At 37.0% G+C, this 16,264-nt stretch overlaps 1 protein-coding gene across 6 annotated transcripts in view; it reads right to left on the bottom strand.

Annotated features, from left to right (window-relative positions):
- RYR2 (ryanodine receptor 2) overlaps window positions 1-16,264 on the bottom strand; it is a 777,004-nt gene that overhangs the window by 153,506 nt on the left and 607,234 nt on the right. For all 6 annotated transcript variants that reach the window (XM_082407544.1, XM_082407541.1, XM_082407542.1 and 3 more), the window contains 4 exons: window positions 14,805-14,882; window positions 13,572-13,647; window positions 3,183-3,306; window positions 2,510-2,625 (listed from right to left, as the gene is read on the bottom strand). In XM_082407544.1, the coding sequence (XP_082263670.1) occupies window positions 2,510-2,625; window positions 3,183-3,306; window positions 13,572-13,647; window positions 14,805-14,882 (394 nt within the window). The remainder of the gene's footprint in view (window positions 1-2,509; window positions 2,626-3,182; window positions 3,307-13,571; window positions 13,648-14,804; window positions 14,883-16,264) is intronic.

Here is a 16,264-nt window from a genome sequence, read left to right on the forward strand (position 1 = left end):
TAAGAATTTCAGAACTGGATATAAGGTTTCAGTAAAATCTGTAAGCAGAGCTTCCATATTTTATAAGAATCAAACTGACTTTTGCTTGAAAAAGTTCTTTTGCTCATAGGAATAAAAACAATTTGAAATACGCTTTATTAAATCTTAAGCATAAATTCAGGATAATTTTTAGAGAACTTAGGTAATACTTTGTAAAATCAGACAGTGCTCTTCCCATGAATAAGTAAAAGAAAATAATGGCTTTTCAATACTTGCGAATTTCAATTTCTTTTAAATCACTTTTGTACTAAATCTCTCTCAAGCATATTATGCAGAATGGCTGGATTCACCTAAGGGACCTTCTCATATAAATGTTATTAAGACAGAAGTTTGTACCTATCTAAATCTGCTAATATTTCAAAGAACTAAACAAGAAATATCTTTCCTTTCACTATATATTTTAACAAAAATGCCTCTGTAGAAAATGTGAAAAGATTTGGAGAGAATATGATCTGTGACGTAATACAAAAATTCAAAAAAGGCATAGGCATATTCTTACCATCGCCATGAGTCTATGTTTAAGAAAGAATATATTAGAGATGTGCTGCAAAGGCAATAAAGTGAAAGATAAAAGAACAAGGTATTACAGAAATTTTGGTTTTTAGTAATAATGAAAATGAAAACAAATGATTGTGTAGACAATCTCAACTGTGCTTCTCCTCTTGACAGAGTTCTTGTACGTAATTTGCCTCGACAAAGCCACCTGAAAAAGGAACAGGTAACAGCAGCAACTGTAAAAAAAAAAAAAACTAATTTTGTTGGGCTCTATATTAATCTAACCTTATTTCTCCCCAGAATTCTGTTCATAAGACCTTCTCTATCCTATAGAAAGAAAGAAATGTGTGAAGTGGGTGAATCTGCCCTGTAGTCAGCTTTAGTTAGCTTCTCACCACTCCTTATACACAAACGCTGTCCTAGGAGGTTTATTCAGAAACTTGAATATAATGTGAGTAAAGCAAAGCCTAAACACATTTTACCCTTCAAAGTTCTGTTTTTGCTACCCATACATAAGCAAAAACTTATTTTCTTATTCCCTTTCCAAATGATCACTCTTTATTCCCTCTTCTCCTCTCTCTTGTCAAAAAAAGAAGGCTGGATCCCAGAGCTGCTACTCATACAGATACTTTTAAATGTGGATTAGAAATGTCAACACTTAACTTTGTGCATAAAAGCTTCAAAAATTCACCATGGCCTCATGCTTGTTCTTTGGTCAAATTTCATTCAGACTAATTTGGCTACTAGTCAAGATGACTATCATATTTTAAAAATATATTGTTGGATGAGTTACAAAGAGACTGCATATTATAGATTAGTTTGTATAATTGGCCTTCATGAAAAAGATGGTTAAGAGAGCAAAAATATAGCATTTGTACTGTAGCTAAAGAAGCAGATGGAAAAAGAGGGAGGTTCTTTAAGAGAACGATGCTCAAGTAGAAAATCTCGAATCACATTTGGGATCCAGGGGCCAGGAACAAGAAAATACCAGAGCTCGAATTTCTATAAACTTTAATCTGATGCTGTACTGAAAACTAATATAAATCCTAAGAAAACAGCAGCAAAAAGAGCCCTTGGTTAGGAGGGGTTTGTTGCTGATGTATCATTAAGGGATCTAGGACTATGGGCCCCAAGGAAAGGGGCTGAAAACAGAAAGAATGAGGGTTAAAAAACCAAAACAAAACAGAAAGGGAACCTTAAAACTGGAAAAGAAAATAAGAAGATCACCACCAGCAGGGCACACTGCCTTTCAAAAAGGACCAAACTCTACTTCTTTATATCCTAATACCAACCAGTGGCTGGAAGGGGATCTGACACAAAGGTGAGTAATTGACAATGTGAATTTTAATTCAACAATGCTGAGGACAAACACAAAATAAGAGAAGTGAGAGGAGGCTGTCTTGATGATCTGTTCTGAATCTTAGATTTAAAATAAGGAGTTCTTTTTGTACTTAAATGGCACTGAGCCAGATGGGGAAGAGGTCTTTCCTTTTACTCTAAGAGAATAATCAAGTATTCTGTATTGCAGATACTGTAATATAAATGTGTAACCCTGCAAAGGCTAAACTCAAGGCCTTTACATTGTCTAGAAATTTGGAGAATCCATAGGGTTTTAGTTTAGTTTTTTTTAAGAGCAGAGACATTAATTTCATAAGAAAAGATTTAAGTGTACCTTAAAATCTGATGTCCATCCAAGGTATATTTCAAAATGAAAAATCAATGCCAATAAACATTTTAAGGAGAAAAGTATTACATGTTAGATTTTTTTTAAGTTCTCAAAATTTACCCATCCTTAAAAATGAGTTTGCCTATTGACTTTTAGACTCAAATTAGTATTACGATGGATAGAAAGTGTTTATACCATCCGGGAGCAGACCACAAGCATCCCAGTGGTCTATGCTGTTCTATCTCCTGATGTTGTAAATGTTAAGAATGACAAAAACTGGGCTGTTAGTAATAGGACTATGGTACCTACCAAACTCCAGGATATACTGGTGGGCTTCATCCACATAGCGAATGAGTTGCTGAAGGAAACTATAGGCAAATCGTTTCTCAATAGAAGGTGTGTCCAATTCCAGGTCCTTGAATCCTCTAGAACAGCAAAAAGGAAAAATGGAAACCAACATCTACAAAGACTGTTAGAAGGTAAGGTAAAAACGAAATATATTTTGTTAAATACCTATACATAGAGAAGTATATTTAACATTTTACATATAGCAATATATAGATGTGTATATATACACACACACAGATATAGATAAATCTGCAAGGTTAGCTAATATTCTTGTAGCTAAAAACAAAAAAGATTTAATTTATAAAAAATACTTTGCACCTGATATAAAACTGTACTAAATAACTATTACTATGTAATAAAATGTTGCATTTAGAAAAATAGAGTGTCATTTTTGCCTAGGGATTTTGCCTAAATGATGGATGGGGACTTAACATAAGAAGTGTAAGGAACTCAATCATGTGGCACAACAGCTAAGGGCATTAATGTTTCTGACATGTATATTTTGAACATACTAAACAGTAGCTCTAAGATTTAAAGAGATCACTGAGTTCATTTTCAGCCTTAAATCTGATAGGGATATTTAAATATTCAGTCTTACAACGAGAATGTGTAACTGGAGAAGGTGTGCTTTTACCTGGATACAGCATAGCCATTGATCTGCAGGAACTTGAGGATGTCCTGTGCTTTTTCCCTATCCTTGGCTTTCTCTTTGGCCGTCAGTGTATCATAGGGTACCAGCAGGGGATGGTTTCCACCTCCTAAGAGGACGTCAAGACAAGAACACAGCATAGTAATTAGAAAATAATGTGAAATGAGATATGGTTGCATGTATAATAGGACTGCACTACAGAACTTCTGGTGTCCTCCACTTATACACAGGATATATAGGACTCATATAAGACTCTTCCCTCTCTAGTGCCTTTAATGCTCCAATTAATTTAGGAAACCTGTTCAAAAAAGACTGCATATGCCTTCTAAGAGGCAATTAAAACATGAACATACAGGCATTTGTAATTTCAAATGCCAATGACATCTGCAATCACACAAGAAAGGAAAAGAAGCTGTGTTCTCCTCTCCACTGGAACTCCAAATGCAGAGTGTATTTATGCACCAAAACATGCACAGCTGGATCCAGTAAAATTACGAGGCATGTTTCAAGCAATATGCTTCATTTGCCACCACACAGAGAGAAGAGAAAAAAATGTCTTAAATATGGAATTTTTACTATGCCTCCCAGATCAGAGAGTACTTTATGGTCACATCTTTCTAAATATACAAAACCCATACTTAGACTGCAGGTACAAGTTGATTGCTCTTAAATATCTAATAAAAGTAATATACGTACTTGATTAAGAATTTTGGCAAGAACCTAGATTTCCAGTATACCTCTTCTGGTAAGAAATACTAAAAGCATTCTTATAGATTTGAAAATTCTGGGAAGCATTTAAACTTAAAAAAACTGATAAAAAGAAAACAATTTATAAAATTATAAATTTTATAAAAATTTTTGTAAAAATTATAAAAATTTCAAAAAATGCACTGGTAATTCCAGATATTAAGATCTGATACAGGGAATGCTATTAAAGCAGCAGCAAAATTAATAGCATAGTATGTCCCAAATTTAAAGTTTACAAAACACATATAGGAATATATTTTATGCGGGATGCTGAAATTCCTTGAAATACAACCGCTAAGGGAACACCAGAAAAAAATAACTATTTTGTTTGAATTATGATGACAACATAGAGACTATTAAATCCCTGTCCAATGGGGTTAAGCCAGGAGCTCCCCAAACAATCATAAATGTTGAATCGGTCCCACACAAGAAATAAGCAGACAAAAAGACAAAGGAGAAAATGCCATGCTTTCCTAGAGCTTGCTTTGACTGAGCACGCCATCTACATAAATGCAATCACGCACTGAACCTTCTGACCATTAGGTGACACTATACACCACAAATGCAAAGGGAGAGTCAGGAACTACCACGTTAACACGAAGCATATTAAGAAGCCATCAGTAATTTTACAGTATGATACAATTATTAATGTAATATAATACACTTGTCAGTAGAATACAATTCTCATGTGATACTAAGAAACATTTTGTGGCCAGCAAGAAGGATATAGAATCAACTACTAAGCCCACTGAGAACAAATTTAACTTCTATCATAATCCCAGATAGAATTTAACGGCATATTTTATCCAAAAATTTATAAAGCATTTAATTTAATCATGCTGCAATCATAACCTATTTAGAAATTCCACTATTGCATGTAGTCTTTTATTCCTAGAGACATTGGCAACTTAATTTGTAATCCACAATGATCTGGGGGGGGAGGTCAGACACGAATAGGTTACTTTGGGAAGGGTGAGGGGCAAGGGCGGTGGGGAAGAGGAAAAGAGGGAAAGAGAGAAAGAGAGAGAGAGACAATGAATAAAGCCTAAACTTTAAAAATCCTCAGAACACAAAGTACGCTCTGACTCTAAAACCCTTCAGAACTAGATAGGGTGGGCTCTTTGAAGTCAGCCAACAGACTGGAAATTATGTCCTTTGCTGTGCCACTTAGCTAATGGCAGTGTGACTACCTTGATCTTGCCTACTTATAACATGAGTATAGATATTATGTGCAAGGGAGGTAAAGAAACTAGCTAAACCTGAGAGGTGAATAAATACGCAGGAATTCCTAGGACTCTGCCTCAAACATACTGCCTGCCTTGTGTACTCATTCATGCTAAAGGGTCAAAATTGTTTGATACCATCACTGTCCTTGGCTTAGTGACAGATCATTGCAGCCCAAAATATGTGGTAGTGGGGACAGAAGGATAAAAAGAAATGCTAGTTCTTTACATTTTTCACTACTTGGGGAGCATGGATAATATTTCTTGGACTCTCACACCTTTTTTCTATTCATGACATACTCTTTAAACTGCCTGATTTCACCCAAATTCTGCTAGCTTCTTAAAGCAGATTGGGAGGGCACAGAGGAACAGACAACCTGGGTGAGCAAAAAGGAAATTTCCTCCCGGTTTTTCTAAAGCAGATTCATCTTCTGCACGGATTCATCTTCTGCACATAGATGCACGGATGGTAAAAGAGACCTGAGCCCTGGATGGGCTGAAACAAAAGTGGGCAGGTTTGGCACTGACTCTCTTGGTTGTCCAGGTGTCTAAATGACTAAATGGCTATTTCAAGTCATTTCCTTATTCCTGACTTCCTGGCTTCTCTCTTCTCTCCTGCTGTTTCTCTGTCTCTTTTCTATTGTTTTTCAATGTCTCTCTCTCTCAAACACACACACACACACACACACACACACACACACCCCACAGGTACCAAGACATGCAGTAGGTGACAGGCCTCTCCCACAGTCCCACCCAGATCTTCCTGGAAGCAGAAGCAGAGCTGTGAGGACACAAGTTGGCTGTCAAAGTTTCCAGGAGAGGGAACACGTTGGAGAAAAGACACCTGTAGTTTCTGTCCTAAAACTGTCCACAGTCTCAAGCCTCTCTGGTTCCAAGAATCATTTCTCCTTCCTTTAGCCCCAATAACTTAAAAGCCAAGATCCAGTGCTATATATTTCAATACCTTTCCTACTGGCCTGCTGTTTTAGTGCCAAACAACTCACTTCCTCCTTTGAAAGGGTAGCCTTCATGGGGTAAGAATACTAATTTCACCACCTCCCCTTTTAGCCTTTGCTGCAACTATGCTTGTCTCCACCCTACAAAGTATGAATTTGGACCAATACAAGCTGGATGCAGAGGTACAGGTGCCTCATTTATGAGTGATGTGCTTCAAAGAAAACACTGACTGTAGGACACCTGATGGCTGGGCCAGAAATTAAAGGATGATGATTTTCTAGCATACTTATTAGAAGTGAGTACTAAGATAGCTGCTTATTACTTTTAATTGTAACCAAACCATAGTGATTGAAACATACTTAGAAAACAAAACTGAATTTTTTTCATGTAATCTGCTCATGGAACAAATAGTAATTTTGTTAACTAGTTATGTGGACAATGCTCCTTCACTAAATGAAACCTCACTAAGTGAAAATTCTATGACTCTGTAACTTAGTTATCCATCCATCCTTCCATCCATCCGTCAGCCAATCAAACAACTGATCATTCATTTTACAAACACTTATGGAATGTTTCTAGAAAAACAGGTCTAGTCCTGAGTCAAATTCTTGAATAGGCAATTTTGGTATACGGAATCCTTTTTGTTCATTTCTATGCCCAATTCTAATTTGTTTTACTCGGTTTCCTAGTGCTTGGTGCCTGGTACCACCCTCCAATATCACAGCTATTCCTTTCATTATGAAATATCTCCACCTCCCAAAATGATCTCCTTCTCTATTCTTAGTTGTAGCAATAAATAAGAAATAGAGAGTTTCCTGGTGTCCAGAACTGTACAATAAAGATGACAAAAGTAATCAAAATTGTGGCCCTGAACCTGAACTATATTCTCATTGGGGGAAAGAGACCCACATAGGAAGTAATTAAAGAAAACACACACACACACATTATAAACAATATGTGTATAATCTAAAGCTAATGCTGCTGATTTATTCAGCTAATGCTGAATAAATAACAATGAAAGAGATCATCAGATGCATTAAACTGAAGAAAATATTTATGCAAACATATATTTATATTAAGAAATATAATTTTCTCAATAAACTAAGAAAAGATTTGAGAAATGACTAAGAGAATACTAGGTTGTTTTAGTATTTAACAAAAACAGCAGAAAAGAGCAAGCAAAAGAATGTAAGGGGGCGCAGACAAGATGGCATACGAGGAGGATGCGGAATTCACATCTCCTCACAACTAGGGCACCTCAGGCACCGGTGGGGGACCACGGACACCTGAGGGGACGGAAGGAACCCCCAGCGACCGGGTAGGACGTGGGGCGTCGGGGGGAGTGAAGGAGGAGGAGAAGTGGCGGCAGGGGACTGGAGCTCCTGAGGGGCGGCTGAGGGAGGGAAGGAGTTCCTACACGAAGCGGGACCCACCCACGGTTAGGGGTCCAGCGGCGACGGGGGAGACCCTGGGGGAGACGGTGGGGGCAGGGCACGAAGGAATGGAGGGGTACGGGGCCAGCGCTTTCCCTGTCCACTCAGGCACCAGGGAACGTGTTGGGCTCCTGGTCCTAATCCTCTGCCCTCGGAGCCTCCCTCCTGCTGCGCAGAGCCCAAGCCCCACCCCTACACCCCCCCACAGGGCCCCACCTCTACACTCGGAGACGCTCTCTGAGACCCCCTCCAACACGCTGGGGCTAAACCCCACCCACACACCCTCACCCAGGGCCCTACCTCCAAACCCTGGAACTCCACACTCCGGAGGCGGTTCTTTCCACGTGCTGCCTCTCCCCTTCCATGCAGGTCCTAAGCAGAGGCCCTGCCCCACACTTGAAGGACACCCTGTCTAGGCCCCGCCCCACACTGAAATGTCACCCCCCCACCCGCCTAGGTCCCACTCCACCCTAAACCCCGCCCCTGCCTAAGTTCCACCCCCCACCTAAACCCCGTCCCTATAGCCAAGGCTTTTTTGTTTTTTTCCTCTTTCAGATTGGGGTTCTGCTTTACTTGGTTGATTCACTATTGTTGATTCTTTTATATTTTTATTTTTCCTAATAAATCTTTTATTTTTCTAATTTTATTTTATTCTTTATACTTTGTTAGTGATCTCTCCTTTTGGTGTGTTGCCACCCCCCCCAGCTGTTTTTTTTCTGTTGTGGTTTTATTTTACCTTGCTGCAGTTGTTCCAATTATAGTTTTATTTTTCCTAATATATTTTTTATCTTCCTAATTTTATTTTGTTTTTTATTCTTTGATATTGTACTGCTCCTTTTTTTCTTTCTTTCTTCCTTTTCTGTTTTTTTGTTTTGTTTTGTTTTTTTAACCACACCACAAAGCTTGCGGGATCTTGGTTCCCAGGCCAGAGGTCGGGCCCAAGCTCCAGTGGTGGGAGCTCTGAGTCCAAACCACTGGACTAACAGAGAACCTCAGACCCCAGGGAATATCAATCAGAGTGAGGCCTCCTGGAGGTCCTCATCTCAGCACCAAGACCCGGCTCCATCTAACTGCCTGCAATCTCCAGTGCTGGACACCTCAGGCCAAACAACCAGTAAGACAGGAATACAGCACCACCCATCAAAAATAAATAAATAAGTAAAGGAAACGAAAAGAAAAAATGTTACAGACAAAGGAGCAAGGTAAAAACCTACAAGACCAAATAAATGATGACAAAATAGGCAACCTACCTGAAAAAGAATTCAGAGTAATGACAGTAAAGATGATCCAAAAACTCAGAAATAGAATGGAGAAAATACAAGAAACATTTAACAAGGATCTAGAAGAACTAAAGAGCAAACAAACGGTGATGAACAACACAACTACTGAAATTAAAAATATTCTAGAAGGAATCAATAACAGAATAACCGAGGCAGAAGAACGGATAAGTGAGCTGGAAGATAAAATGGTGGAAATAACTCCCAGGGAGCAGAATAAAGAAAAAGAATGAAAAGAATTGAAGACAGTCTCAGAGACTTCTGGGACAACATTAAACACACCAACATATGATTTATAGGGGTCCCAGAAGAAGAAGAGAAAAAGAAAGGGTCTGAGAAAATATTTGAAGAGATTATAGTTGAAAAATTCCCTAACATGGGAAAGGAAATAGTCAATTAAGTCCAGGAAGCACAGAGAGTCCCATACAGGATAAACCCAAAAAGAAACATGCCAAGACACATATTAATCAAACTATCAAAAATTAAATACAAAGAAAAAATATTAAAAGCAGCAAGGGAAAAGCAACAAATAACATACAAGGGAATCCCCATAAGGTTAACGGCTGATCTTTCAGCAGAAACTCTGCAAGCCAAAAGGGAGTGGCAGGACATATTTAAAGTGAGGAAAGGGAAAAACCTACAACCAAGATTATTCTACCCAGCAAGGATCTCATTCAGACTTGACAGAGAAATTAAAACCTTTACAGACAAGCAAAAGCTAAGAGAATTCAGCACCACCAAACCAGCTTTTCAACAAATGCTAAAGGAACTTCTCTAGGCAGGAAACACAAGAGAAGGAAAAGACCTACAATAACAAACCCAAAACAATTAAGAAAATGGTAATAGGAACATACATATCAATAATTACGTTAAATGTAAATGGATAAATGCTCCAACCAAAACACATAGACTGGCTGAATAGATACAAAAACAAGACCTGTACATATGCTGTCTAAAAGAGACCCATTTCAGACCTAGGGACACATACAGACTGAAAGGGAGGGAATGGAAAAAGATATTCCACGCAAATGGAAATCAAAAGAAAGCTGGAGTAGCAATTCTTGTATCAGACAAAATAGACTTTAAAATAAAGACTATTACAAGAGACAAAGAAGGACACTACATAATGATCAAGGGATCAATATAAGAAAAAGATATAACAATTGTAAATATTTACGCACCCAACATAGGAGCACCTCAATACATAAGGCAAATGCTAACAGCCATAAAAGGGGAAATTGACAGTAACACAATCATAGTAGGGGACTTTAACACCCCACTTTCACCAATGGACAGATCATCCAAAATGAAAATAAATAAGGAAACACAAGCTTTAAATGACACATTAAACAATATGGACTTAACTGATATTTATAGGACATTCCATCCAAAAACAACAGAATGCACTTTCTTCTCAAGGGCTCATGGAACATTCTATGGGATAGGTCACATCTTGGGTCGCAAATCAAGCCTTGGTAAATTTAAGAAAATTGAAATCGTATCAAGTATCTTTTCTGAACACAACGCTATGAGACTAGATATCAGTTACAGGAAAAAAATTGTAAAAATACAAACACATGGAGGCTAAACAATATACTACTAAATAACCAAGAGATCACTGAAGAAATCAAAGAGGAAATAAAAAAATACCTAGAAACAAATGACAATGAAAACAAGATGACCCAAAACCTATGGGATGCAGCAAAAGCAATTCTAAGAGGGAAGTTTATAGCAATACAATCCTACCTCAAGATACAAGAAAGTCTCAACTAAACAACCTAACCTTACACTTTAAGTAATTAGAGAAAGAAGAACAAAAAAACCCCACAGTTAGCATAAGGAAAGAAGTCATAAAGATCAGATCAGAAATAAATGAAAAAGAAATGAAGGAAACAATAGCAAAGATCAATAAAACTGAAAGCTGGTTCTATGAGAAGATAAACAAAATTGATAAACCATTAGTCAGACCCACGAAGAAAAAAAGGAAGAAGACTCAAATCAAAAGGATTAGAAATGACAAAGAAGTTATAACAGACACCACAGAAATACAAAGCATCCTAAGAGACTACTACAAGCAACTCTATGCCAGTAAAATGGACAACCTGGAAGAAACGGACAAATTCTTAGAAAAGCACAACCTTTTGAGACTGAAACAGGAAGAAATAGAAAATATAAACAGACCAATCACAAGCACTGAAATTGAAATTGTGATTAAAAATCTTCCAATAAACAAAAGCCCAGGGCAAGATGGCTTCACAGGCGAATTCTATCAAATATTTAGAGAAGAGCTAACACCTATCCTTCTCAAACTCTTGCAAAATATGGCAGAGGGAGGAACACTCCCAAACTCATTCTACGAAGCCACCATCACCCTGATACCAAAACCAGACAAAGATGTCACAAAATAAGAAAACTACAGGCCGATATCTCTGATGAACACAGATGCAAAAATCCTCAACAAAATACTAGCAAACAATTCAACAGCACATTAAAAGGATCATACACCATGATCAAGTGAGTTTATCCCAGGAATGCAAGAATTCTTCAATATACGCAAGTCAATCAATGTGATACACCGTATTAAGAAACTGAAGAATAAAAACCATATAATAATCTCAATAGATACACAAAAAGCTTTTGACAATATTCAACACCCATTTATGATAAAAACTCTCCAGGAAGTAGGCATAGACGGAACCTACCTCAACATAATAAAGGCCATATACGACAAACCCACAGCCAACATCATTCTCAATGGTGAAAAACTGAAACCATTTCCTCCAAGATCAGAACAACACAAGGTTGCCCACTCTCACCACTCTCATTCAACATAGTTTTGGAAGTTTTAGCCACAGCAATCAGGGAAGAAAAAGAAATAAAAGGAGTCCAAATTGGAAAAGAAGAAGTAAAACTGTCACTGTTTGCAGATGACATGATACTATACATAGAGACTTCTAAAGATGCTACCAGAAAACTACTAGAGCTAATCAATGAATTTGTAGAGTAGCAGGATACAAAATTAATGCACAGAAATCTCTTGCATTCCTATACACTAATGATGAAAAATTTGAAAGAGAAATTAAGGAAACACTCCCATTTACCACTGCAACAAAAAGAATAAAATATCTAGGAATAATCCTACCTTAAGAGACAAAAGACCTGTATGCAGAAAACTATAAGACACTGATGAAAGAAATTAAAGACTGTACAAATAGATGGAGAGATATACTATGTTCCTGGACTGGAAGAACCAACATTGTGAAAATGACTCTACTACCCAAAGCAATCTACAGATACAATGCAATCCCTATCAAACTACCAATGGCATTCTTCACAGAACTAGAACAAAAAATTTCACAATTTGTATGGAAACACAAAAGACCCCAAACAGCCAAAGCAATCTTGAGAAAGAAAAACAGAGCTGGAGGAATCAGGCTCCCTGACTTCAGACTATACTACAAAGCTACAGTCATCAAGACAGTATGGTACTGGCACAAAAACAGAAATATAGATCCATGGAACAGGATAGAAAGCCCAGAGATAAACGCACACACATATGGTCACCTTATCTTTGATAAAGGAGGCAAGAGCATGCAATGGAGAAAAGACAGCCTCTTCAATAAGTGGTGCTGGGAAAACTGGACAGCTACATGTAAAAGAATGAAATTAGAACACTCCCTAACACCACACACAAAAATAAACTCAAAATGGATTAAAGACCTAAATGTAAGGCCAGACACTATAAAACTCTTAGAGGAAAACATAGCAGAACACTCTATGACATTAATCACAGCAAGATCCTTTTTGACCCACCTCCTACAGAAATGGAAATAAAAACAAAAATAAACAAATGGGACCTAATGAAACTTAAAAGCTTTTGCACAGCAAAGGAAACCATAAACAAGACGAAAAGACAGAAAGAGAAACACAAATACCATATGCTAACACATATATATGGAATCTAAAAAAAAAAAAGTTTCTGAAGAACCTAGGTGCAGGACAGGAATAAAGACACAGACATAGAAAATGGACTTGAGGACACAGGGAGGGGGAACGGTAAGCTGGGACAAAGTGAGAGAGTAGCACTGACATATATACACTACCAAATGTAAAATAGATAGCTAGTGGGAAGCAGCTGCATGGCACAGGGAGATCAGCTCAGTGCTTTGCGACCACCTAGACGGGTAGGATAAGGAGGGTGGGAGGGAGATGCAAGAGGGAGGGGATATGGGGATGTATGTATACATATAGCTGATTCACTTTGGTATACAGCAGAAACTAACACAACAATGTAAAGCAATTATACTCCAATAAAGATGTTAGAAAAACAGAATGCAAGAGAGAATAACATAACTGGACTGAACAAAACAAAGAGGCTGAGGATGGGAGATAGAATGAAATAAGAGAAATATTTAAGTTGGGGATAGAAGTCAGTGAGGGAGGTCTACGTAATTAATAGAACACCTCGGATATTAGGGTGAGAAATATAGTTATCTACATGCTAAAATGGGCAAGAGAGAGCCATCAAAATTCTGAGACACGAGGAAATATACACTAGCAATCAGGAAATCAGGAAATAGCATTTCCACCTTGAAAGTATTACAGCCATATTTGAACCATTCTAATAAAATAAAGCTATAATGAGCTCTTATGCTGAAAAGACTATTTTATCCATATCATACATTCATGTACTCAAACTCTGATTGTTTTTTTATAAGGATTTTTAGAAAATACTACCTTTGGACTCCAGTTCCAGTTTCTTTTTCTTTGCCCATATATTATGGTAGTTTTCAGCCATCATTTCCGCCATAGCCTTAAACGAACAAAATGTTTAGCAACTAAGTTATACTCTAAAAGGATAGTAGAAAAAGATAACTTTGCCTTCCAATATGTAATATGAGAACATACTTTAAATTAATAAATCGTAGTGTGTTAGTGCTAAAACACATCTAAAAGATAATTAAGCACAGCTTTGTTATTTAGAATCTGAATTTCAGAGGATTCTAATGATCTGTGAATTTACAAACCAGCAGAGGTGATGTGATGGGAATGGTCATTGTTCTTTATAATGTTTAAAGATACATGTTTTGTTAATTTAATAATGAAACTTCAAACTAGCTATGCACTTAAAAAATATGTTTATTTACAAGTTCTTATTTTAATTTCTAAAGTTTTAAAAGATGATGTAAACCTTACTGAATGAACACTGAATGCAAAGAGAATCAGACAAGCAGTCTAGATCCATGTCTGTCCCAATCTAGGTCAGTCTGAGGTCTTGGACGAGGCTTGGCCTCTGTGGTCTTTGGGTTTTGACAAGATTACCTCCAAGATTCCTTTCATTATTGATTTTCAAGTTTACTATGTCATGTTAATACATTCGTACCAGAGCAATGACAAAGGGCAAGCCAAACAATTTAACAATCCACAGATTTTTATCTTTATATACTTATATCTCTTGGAATAATACTAACAATGCCAATATCATTGTCGGATCATTATATTGACCTGTTAACTTATGTTCCATGGCAACAAACTTTATCTTTTCACTCAAATCAGGCAATTCAAAGTAGATTCCTTAGTGACAAAGGAGACAGGAAGTATGGCTGGAGAAAGCAAAATGCCATCCGTTTCCCTGGATAAACAACTTATAATATATATTCTTTCATGAGTAATTAAAGTGATCCTTGAGCAGAGCATTATAAACTACTGATTTAGTCTCTTCTCACATGCAGCTATTTAATTATATTAGGACTTTTACATAGATATGATCTTTAAAGAAAATATATTATCCTAGAAAAAGTTCTATCCACTTTTACAGCATTAAAAGCTTAGGGTACATAATCTATAAATTCCATGGACCTTCTATATGATCACTACATTCAAATAATTCATGCTGTAAAATACATGCAGGAAATGTTACAGTATGCTTTTTAAAAATGGAATTTGCAGAATATTTTTAAAAGTACTTACATGCAGATCTCTGGATAGTGTAACATTGCTCATGTCAATGGCTCGGGGGCTATAACCATGGGCGGCATCTACAGAAACCTAGATAATTTGCAAAAAAATATAGCATCTCATTTAAAAACCCAGTAGAGAGAGATTTAAGAGACACTTTGGAAATGTAAGGCAAACAAAATTCCAAGTGTAACGTTTCCTCAGATAAAACTGGCAAGTAGCTACACAAATTAATTTTGCAAACATATCTAGCAGATTAAATTATATTTGGGTGTCTGACAAGTACTTATGATTGAATAATACATCCCAATATCTTAGGGATTGCCAATCTGTAAAGCTAACGATCAGGATTCAACAAATTACGTAGTGAGTCCAAGATTCTGAAATATTACCGGAATCAAAGGATAACTGAATTCTTGAGTTTCTTACAAATTCTAATTGGCTGCAATGAAATTTTCTTTTCCTCACACAAACGGTAGTTAATCAAAGAGGTCAGTATTTATAAATGTCTTTATGGGCCAAATAGTAAGATAAAATAAAGCCAACTTTTTAATTTTAAAAGTGCATCATATAGTAGTACTCAGTGATTTGTAACGACATCCTCAATCACCAGAGGGCTTCCTTAATATCTAAATTTTGACATTTTAAGGATGAAATCTACAAAACAAAAAGACAACCTACAGAATGGGAGAAAATATTTGCAAATGATGCGACTGACAAGGGATTAATTTCCAAAATATACAAACGGCTCAGTATCAATTTCCAAAATATACAATACAGCTCAGTATCAAAAAAAAAAAAAAACAACACCACCCCAATCAAATAATGGGCAGAAGACCTAAATAGACATTTCTCCAAAGAAGACATACAGATGGCCAACTGGCACATGAAAAGATGCTCAACATCGCTAACTATTAGAGGAATGCAAATCAAAACTACAATGAGGTACCACCTCTGACTGGTCAGAATGGCCATCATTAAAAAGTCTACAAATAACAAATACTGGAGAGAGTCTGGAGAAAAGGGAACCCTCTGACACTGCTGGTGGGAATGTAAGTTGGTGCAGCCCCTATGGAAAACAGGATGGAGATTACTCAAAAAACTAAAAATAGAGTTGCCATATGATCCAGCAATCCCACTCCTGGGCATATACCCAAACAAAACTATGATTCAAAAAGACACATGCACCCTTATGTTCACTGCAGCACTATTCACAATAGCCAAGACATGGAAACAATCTAAGTGTCCATCGACAGACGAATGGATAAAGAAGATGTGGTACATATATACAATGGAACACTACTCAGCCATGAAAAAGAATGAATGCCATTTGCAGCAACATGGATGGACTTAGAGATGATCATACTAAGTAAAGTAATTCAGAAAGAGAAAGACAAATACCATATGATATCACTCATACGTGGAATCTAAAATATGACACAAATGAACCTATCTACGAAACAGAAACAGAC

Source organism: Balaenoptera borealis (assembly GCF_965194805.1).
Source record: "Balaenoptera borealis genome assembly, chromosome: 10".
Classification (NCBI taxonomy): domain Eukaryota; kingdom Metazoa; phylum Chordata; class Mammalia; order Artiodactyla; family Balaenopteridae; genus Balaenoptera; species Balaenoptera borealis.